This window comes from Triticum aestivum, chromosome 1A, assembly GCF_018294505.1.
Source record: "Triticum aestivum cultivar Chinese Spring chromosome 1A, IWGSC CS RefSeq v2.1, whole genome shotgun sequence".
In the NCBI taxonomy this organism is placed as follows: Eukaryota; Viridiplantae; Streptophyta; class Magnoliopsida; order Poales; family Poaceae; genus Triticum; species Triticum aestivum.
Genome location: NC_057794.1, coordinates 402,615,116 through 402,623,780, shown reverse-complemented (window position 1 = coordinate 402,623,780; position 8,665 = coordinate 402,615,116). Strand labels below are relative to the sequence as shown.

The 8,665-nt window shown below is 44.9% G+C and overlaps 2 protein-coding genes across 2 annotated transcripts; both read right to left on the bottom strand.

Annotated features, from left to right (window-relative positions):
- Positions 1–780: 780 nt before the first annotated feature.
- On the bottom strand, positions 781–1,310 carry LOC123053086 (histone H3.2). Its single transcript, XM_044476479.1, has one exon. It carries the CDS (start codon positions 1,241–1,243, stop codon positions 896–898), a length of 348 nt encoding a protein of 115 aa, XP_044332414.1. The 5' UTR covers positions 1,244–1,310; the 3' UTR covers positions 781–895.
- A 4,405-nt stretch (positions 1,311–5,715) lies between these two features.
- LOC123053082 (histone H2B.1-like) lies at positions 5,716–6,384 on the bottom strand. The gene has a single exon (XM_044476474.1). The coding sequence runs from the start codon at positions 6,275–6,277 to the stop codon at positions 5,819–5,821; it is 459 nt and encodes a 152-aa protein (XP_044332409.1). The 5' UTR covers positions 6,278–6,384; the 3' UTR covers positions 5,716–5,818.
- Positions 6,385–8,665: the final 2,281 nt, after the last annotated feature.

Below are 8,665 nucleotides of genomic sequence, written 5' to 3'. Positions count from 1 at the left end.
CAAGTGGGCCCAAATTGTAAGGAATTGACTTAGCAGAAAAATTACACACACACCCCTAGATCTAAAAAACAAAAGCAATCAGACCCCTCCCCCCGCGCGTGTATGAGTTCTACGTCGCCGGCGGCGTGGTCACGGCTGGCCTCTACCGCCTGCATGTCCAGCAGGTCGCCGACCATCTTCCTGCCGCCGCTCATCCCGTCATGTTCGTCGAAGGAGGCACGGTGCTCGTCGATGACTCGCTGCGCCGCCGCCCTTCTCGGAAGCCGCACTGGCCACCGCTTGGCGCCGCCGATGTCCAACACGCCGAGCACTGGCAGCTTCAGTGGAGAGGCGTCGGAGGCGGAGCTCGTCCACGTGGACGGCCGCGGAGCGGAGGAGGAGGCCCGTGGAGAGTCATTGGGGAGGTGGTGTGCGGAGGGGAGCTCGGGCCGGTTGAGGGAAACGATGTCGTGGGCCGTCAGGCACTCCTCGGCGGCGGCCGGATCGGCGATGTGGATCACCTGACGAGAGACGAAGTAGAGGAGCAGCGCCGGCCCGTGCGCCGCCGCGCACGTCCGCTATGGAGGTCCACCGGCACACTCTCGCCGGTGAGCACCAGAAAGAATGGCGGCCGCGACCCCAGGCCGCGAGTGCCAAGGATGTGCTGGAGGAGGAGAATCCCAACGGACGGCAAGCAGAGCACCGTCGTGCCCACCAGATGGCATGGCCGGGGGCGCCGCAGCTGCGCTTTGAGGCAGAGAAGACCCGGTCAAAATTGCTCTGGGCTGGCTGTTGTGCATATTAGGGAGTTGATTGCATTTATTTATTTATTTCAGGGGTGTGTATGTCAACGTTTTGCCATCTAAGCTCCTTACAATCTGGGCCCACTTGTAAGAAAGTGATTAAACGGCCCAAATCACTCGATCAGTGCTTTTTGCAACGACGGTGCTTTTTGCAACAGATTAACGAGTTGGTGGTTTTCCGCAACTCCGAAGACGGCGGAGCTCTGGAAGCGGAGGTCGGTCTTGAAGTCCTGCGCGATCTCCCGCACCAGGCGCTGGAAGGGCAGCTTGCGGATGAGCAGCTCGGTGCTCTTCTGGTACTTGCGGATCTCCCGGAGCGCGACGGTGCCGGGGCGGAAGCGGTGCGGCTTCTTCACGCCGCCGGTGGCCGGGGCGGACTTGCGCGCTGCCTTGGTCGCCAGCTGCTTCCGCGCCGCCTTGCCGCCGGTGGACTTCCTCGCCGTCTGCTTCGTGCGGGCCATTGGGAGTGGAGGGTTTGCTACGTGGGCGCGGAGAGAGGATTGCTCGGGAGATTTGGGAGTGGAATGAGGAACAAGGAGGGATTCGGGAGCCGTTTTAAGGAGGGGAGACGGCGGGTGGGCGCGAGCCTGAGGAATTTTCCGCGCTCTGTGTTTCGGGAGGGGAGGAGAGGGGAGTTTCGAGCGTTGGATCTGCGAGGCGTGGATGGTGAGGATCTGGTTTCGGGAGAGGCACGCGGATCGTGGGGAGCGATCCGTGGCGTGGGTGTTACTCGACTCTGATTGCTTTGGGCTTGGGCTGCGTTGGCCTCTCTCTTCAGTTCAGACGAGTGGCGTGATGCCAGGACCGGACCAGCCGTCGTGCCTTTTTCTCAAGAAAAAAAAAGCGTCGTGCCTGCCTGGGATCCAGACTCAGTGTTCCTATGCTCCCAAAAAAAATCAGAACGAGTCACCTCACTGGCTCACTTCTGTATACTGAAGAAGAGGAAGACATGCATACCAGGTCATATCGCCGAGGAGACGAGGCAAACACCAAGGCCGTGCCCTTGTCGTCTTAAAAGTACAGGCACATTTAGCAGCCGTCGTTGTTTTATTTGTTCATCAGGCATGTCAATTGACAGTTGTGCCGTATCTGGTCTTCCTGCTGCTTCAAAGCAAGTCCCCACTGCAACAACTTCCCTGCAAGATTCATCGTACTCCCTCCCTTCAGAATCGCATCTGTCATTCAGATAAATCGATACTCATAACTGATCCGGCAGATACCAAAAACGAAACAGGTAAAGGCACACAAAGCAACGAGGCTACATTTGCACCTCAGCCGCCAGGAGATGTCAACCGGGTCCCAATTAATCCCGTTTAAATCCACTATATAATCAAACAGTTTAAAATTTTGTTTTTTTTTTCTGGAAAAATGAACAATGAAGCTAAGGTAAAGCTAACTAAACGGGATTTGCGGACACCATTTATTTGCCATTTACATCCCCCCCCCCCCACTCATCGTATGGCCGGAATATACAGGAAGACCATGTAATTATTTTTACGTGCATGTTTTATACGGTATATATGGTGAAGATTTTATCCTCCGCCTAAAAGAAGAAAAAACATTACCTGTCGTCTCTGATTCCTGTCTGTTTGCCAATGATATATCCATTGCCCTGTGGTACAATTATCTTTTTCTCTGTGGGCTGCATCAAGGGCATTAGCATCATTATATGTGTTGCTATTTTTTCCTTTTAAATGTACTAGTTCAATCATTTGCAGTATCCACTAGCATTGCTTATAAACCTTCTGTCATACTGCACCTTTTTGTCGCTAATGATTACCTCTACTGAGCAATGACACAGCCTCTCTGGAATGTTGACAATTTGATTAAGCTTTAGCTGAATCTTTAGTCTCTACAATGCACCAAACAAATGTCATTTTTTGGATTCTCCAACAATGTAACTGAAATAATTTGTAAGGTAGTAGATTATTCATGTTGATGTTGATATTCACTGCAAGGCTAAGATCCTTTGGCATCCGCTGTCGCAGCAGCTGAAGACGATGATTTATATAGTTGACTTGTCTGGTGTGCCATAAACTTACTTTTAAGAAGAAATACTGGCATGTGGTAATTGTTCTCCCTGTGATACTTTTGCTGATCCACAGACTAAGGTGCCAGTTGGTCGAGGAATGGTCAAACAGTCAGTATCTGAATGGCAATTCAGGGTATTAGCATCCTAGTATGCGATGCGATTTTTTCTTCTAAATGTACTAGGTCAGTTCCTTTCATAAGTATTTGATAGCAGTGCTAATAAACCTCATGTTAAACTACACAGTTTTTTTGCAAATGATTACCTCTATCGAACAATGCCATGGCCTCTCTGGGATGCTGAGAAATAGCTTTTAAAATTATTGTATTTTTAGTTGAGTTTGCATAAATATATTATCATAAAACTAGCTACCAGAATTACTTCTGTTAACTAATGATGATTTAGAGACTCAATAGACTGTTAACTAATGACATTAAAAAATGCTATTGGACAATGATGCCAAGATGTTAACAAACTGGTGTTTCTAATAGCACATCTCAGAGAAGGATAAATACGACAGAGGGACAGATAACGAACACACGTCCAAGTTGTTGTTTTCAAATGAATTGCAGCCTTCAGGGTGCAACCTATCACCAGAATTTATTTTCAATCATAGGATTTTGTGATCAATGACTGCCCAAGAACATGATTGTAAAGATTCTTCCCTCCCATTAACCGTCGTAAATTATAGCTCAATCTGGTAAGTGGCATCTTCTGATGTTAGTTAGAATGTTGGTAATACTTGGTGTAACAGGTGCTGGATTTTTATTTTGTTCCTTGTGGACGAGTAGGCATCATAGTCCCTATGCTGCACCGATCTCAATTTTGGGTTCTCTAGAAAAATAACTGGATTATTCATGTTAATGTTAATTAGTTATGCATTGTCAAGCTAAGTTGGCTAGCATTGAGATATTGCTAGGGAACGTAAAGGCCACGGGAGAAGAGTTGTTGTTTGGATGATTAAACTAGTGTAAATTGCTACCTAACTTATCTGATACCTGGAATCTGTAGAAAAGAAACATATATTTTATATTATTTTGTTTTAGTAACTGAAGCTTTTGACTTATAGGGAGAGTCTAAGTAGGTGTGCAGTAGCACAGGCGCTTGATATATGTACTTTCCCTGGTAGGCTACTATAGTTGATCAGCATGTGTGTACTTAGCCTGTTAAATCTTTTGCAATCTTTAAGGCAGTGGGTTACAACTTACATCAGTGATATTTAATTCTGTAAGGGTTTCACATTTCAGGAAAGATATACCTGTGGTGAAGAAAAAAGGCGTGTCCAGGAGGACAAGGATGGAGCGCTCTGCTCCAAATTATCAGCATGCCGTGGCTTCCTGCAGATTTGCTTACCTAGAATGTTGACAAATTAGTATAGCATTTTAGCTGAATCTTTAGTTTCTACAATACACCCATATCAATTTCTGGATTCTCCAACAAAGTAACTGAAATAATTTGCAATGTACTCCCTCCGTAAACTAATATAAGAGCGTTAGAATACTGAAGTAGTGATCTAAACGCTCTTATATTAGTTTACAGAGGGAGTAGTAGGTTATTCATGGTGATTAGCTATTCACTGTCTGCCTGCTTAAAACAATGAATTGTATAGTTGAATTGTCTCTTGTACCATAAACTTAATTTTAGTTGAAGAAGGAAAAACATCGCCTATCTCAACTATGAAAAAGAAATACAACCTTTGATGGGTTATCTTGTCCTGAATGTCAATACAGGGTATTAGCATCCTATTACATGGCAGGTACAGTATGATAAAAGATCGGCATTGTATCTTGAAAACCATGCTTGTTCAACCTCCATATATCTTCGACGCGCAGAAATATGTAGCAGTTTCTAAGAATGAAACCAGTGCTCCCACAGATTAACTTAAACTGCTCTTCGGTATATGATTGGAAACAGGAGCCGGGATTTCTTCTTGATGGTTTCAGGATAGCCTCCATACCCCTGCGGCAAAAATATCAAACCACCAAAATCATGAAGGTAACCTGAAAGGGGAAAATGAAGAACTAACCAGCCAGTCACGAAGTCAAACGATCTCTGAATTGCTGCAGTATTACCAATACGTCTCCTTCATGATTCAAGAAGTTGTAGATGTTCACACAGTTGTTGCCCTTGTATGTACTTGCAATGATAGTATTTTCTTAAAGAGATTTGGCATCTTGATGTCATAAAGATTACCAATATGTCTCCTTCGTTGTTATTTTTTCACAATATCTGGTAGCTGGTTTATCTCCAAAGATCTTGGTCGACTGAGATCCAGTGCCTTGGCACACACAGGGCACGGATGAACAGTATCGTGCCTTGAGCTTTCAGCCGTTAGATCGGAAATCAAGGTTCCAGATTTCAGTGAACAGTACCCCGCGCTACAGTGTGTTGGTCCTGTAGCGATTATCCTGTAGCGGTGACTCTTGATGTTCATCGGACCGTCGCTTGTAGATCCAACAGCCAGGAGATGCCCTCAAGGCACGATACTGTTTATCCGTGCCTTGTGTGTGCCAAGGCACCGGATCTCAGTCCGATCTTGGTACAAATTCATCAGGTACTTGTCTTTGGGAACAACCTGCAAGAGAAGCGTGTCCCAACCACCAAGAGCTACAGTGTACAGATCCTCAATTGAGCTCCACGCAATGGAGCTGATTCTGAGAAATGTCGAACAAATGGGATAGCCGACCTGGTTTCTTCAGCCAAATTACCACATGACATTTCTCCAAGTCTCCAAAAGAAAACATACATCACTTACAGTCACATAACACAGTTCGGTCAGAAAGCTAGGCCATGCATCAAACGAGCAACAAATTCAGAAATCAGAACCGAGGGTTCCTCCCAAAATATGCGCACCACATCGTTTACTATTTCAGATCAGTACATGGCACGGCAACATCAGCAATCGAACGAAAAACTAACAGCATTCCACCAATTTCCATTGAGCAATAAACACTAGTTTTAGATACACGGCAGCCAACTACAGTTTCTGAGATGTAAACATGGCAATCTAAGAGGAGGTGAACTTGGTGACGGCCTTGGTGCCCTCGGAGACGGCGTGCTTGGCGAGCTCGCCGGGGAGGACGAGGCGGACGGAGGTCTGGATCTCCCGGGAGGTGATGGTGGGCTTCTTGTTGTAGCGGGCGAGCTTGGCAGCCTCGCCGGCGAGCTTCTCGAAGATGTCGTTGATGAAGGAGTTCATGATGGACATGGCCTTGGAGGAGATGCCGATGTCGGGGTGCACCTGCTTGAGCACCTTGAAGATGTAGATCTTGTAGGTCTCGACGCTCTTCTTGCCCTTCTTCCGGCCCCTCTTCTCGCCGCCCTCCTTGGAGGCGGTCTTGCCCGCCGGCAGCCGCTTCTCGGCCTTGGGCTTCTTCGCCGCCGGGGCCTTCTCGGCCTTCTCCGTCGTCGGCTCCTCCTCCGCGGGCTTCTTCGCCGCCGGCTTCTTATCCGCCTTGGGGGCCATCGCTGCTGAGGCTGATCGGGATTGGGGATTCTCCTCCTTGGTGGGTTGTGAGTGCTGGAACTGGAAGAAGGTGGGGAATTTGTTTGGAAGGAGATGAGACGAAAGGTGGGGCGGGGCTGCTGGGTTTATACAGAGGGGGAGGTGGGCGCTGATTGGTGGAAGGGTGGGTGCCCCGGATCGCTCTGACGTGGAACCGTGCGATGCGTTCGGCGCTGTTTTCTGTGGACGGGCGGGATGCGTTTCGGCGCGGATCGCTGTTCCTGTCGAAAAGATACGGGGCGGGAACGGAAAGGCCGGAACCGCGCGCGACCGCTAGAATGGTTTTGGATTTCTCGCGGTAGAGTTGGTTAAGTGGACGATGGTATTCCCAACTCATTAGGATTTAAATCTTGGTGCTTACATTATTTCTGGATTTATTTCATGATTTTCGGCGATGCGCTTTCAGTGAGAGGAGACGTAGGGTGTGTGTGTGTTCATAGGGATAAGTCTATGCGCGTCTATATGAGCGCTTGTGTTTATACTGATGCTCAAAAAAAAGGCAGCCACGTAGGGTATGCGTGTGTGCGTTCATAGGGATAAGTGTATGCGCGTATATATGAGCGCTTGTGTTTATACTGATGCTAAAAAAAAGGCAGCCACGGCTCGCACACAAGCCTTGCACTGCTCGCTAAAACAAAATTATCTGGTTTTTTTACTTCGGTTTTTACTCTTTTGGTCCTTTCTAATTTTGGGAACATTCTTGTTTTTTAACCTTCTTTCACCTGTCTATCTTTTTTTTTTCCTGGCCCTCTCTCATGGTTTTACCGGTTTCATTAAAAATCATAAAAAATGTTCGTGAATTCAAAAATATTCACGGATTCAAGAAAAGACAAACTAAAAAATAAATGTCTGTGAACTTAAAAATATTCATGAATTGAAAAGTTCACGCAAAATAGAAAAGATGTTCGCGGATTGACAAAATGTTCGCAAATCTAAAAATGTTTGTATATTTGAAAAATGTTCATAATTTTGAAAAAATCACGCAGAATAGAAAAATGTCCATGGATTCAAAAAAGTCATGTACTAAAAAAATATTTGTGAATTCAAAAATATTCATGAATTTGATGTTTGCCAATTCAACAAATGTTTGTGAATTTAAAAATGTTCCCATATTTTCAAACAGTTCACTAATTCAAAAAATAATTCACATATAGAAAAAATGTTCATGGATTTGAAAAAACAAAAAAGAGAAATGTTCACTAATTCAAAAAATAATTCGCATATAGAAAAAATGTTCATGGATTTGAAAAAGCAAAAAAGAGAAATGTTCACTAATTCAAAAAAATCACATATTTGAAAACAAGTTCGTGGATTTGAGTAGTGTTCACAAAATTGAAATGGTTCACTAATTTTCAATTTTCTTGCCATTTTCAAATGGGAAGGCTCATATATATCATCGAAGAAGTTTTCTATTCTGAAGCTATCAATATAAATAACGTTGAATGAAATAAACTGAGAGTCGTTAATGGACAAAGACTTGAACATTATATTGCAGGTAATTGAAGGAAATATGCCCTAGAGGCAATAATAAAGTTATTATTTATTTCCTTATATCATGATAAATGTTTATTATTCATGCTAGAATTGTATTATCCGGAAACATAATACTTGTGTGAATACATAGACAAACTAAACGTCACTAGTGTGCCTCTACTTGACTAGCTCGTTAATCAAAGATGGTTATGTTTCCTAACCATAGACATGTGTTGTCATTTGATTAACGAGATCATATCATTAGGAGAATGATGTGATTGACATGACACATTCCATTAGCTTAGCACCCGATCGTTTAGTATGTTGTTGTTGATTTCTTCATGACTTATACATGTTCCTATGACTATGAGATTATGCAACTCCCATTTGCCGGAGGAACACTTTATGTGCTACCAAACGTCACAACGTAACTGGGTGATTATAAAGGAGCTCTACACGTCTCTCCAAAGGTATATGTTGGGTTGGCGTATTTCGAGATTAGGATTTGTCACTCCGATTGTCGGAGAGGTATCTCTAGGCCCTCTCGATAATGCACATCACATAAGCATTGCAACTAATGAGTTAGTTGCGAGATGATGTATTACGAAACGAGTAAAGAGACTTGCCGGTAACGAGATTGAACTAGGTATTGAGATACCGACGATCGAATCTCGGGCAAGTAACATACCGATGACAAAGGGAACAAAGTATGTTGTTATGCGGTCTGACCGATAAAAGATCTTCGTAGAATATGTGGGAGCCAATATGAGCATACAGGTTTCGCTATTGGTTATTGATCGGAGACATGTCTCGGTCATGTCTACATTGTTCTCGAACCCGTAGGGTCCGCACGCTTAACGTTACGATGACAGTTTC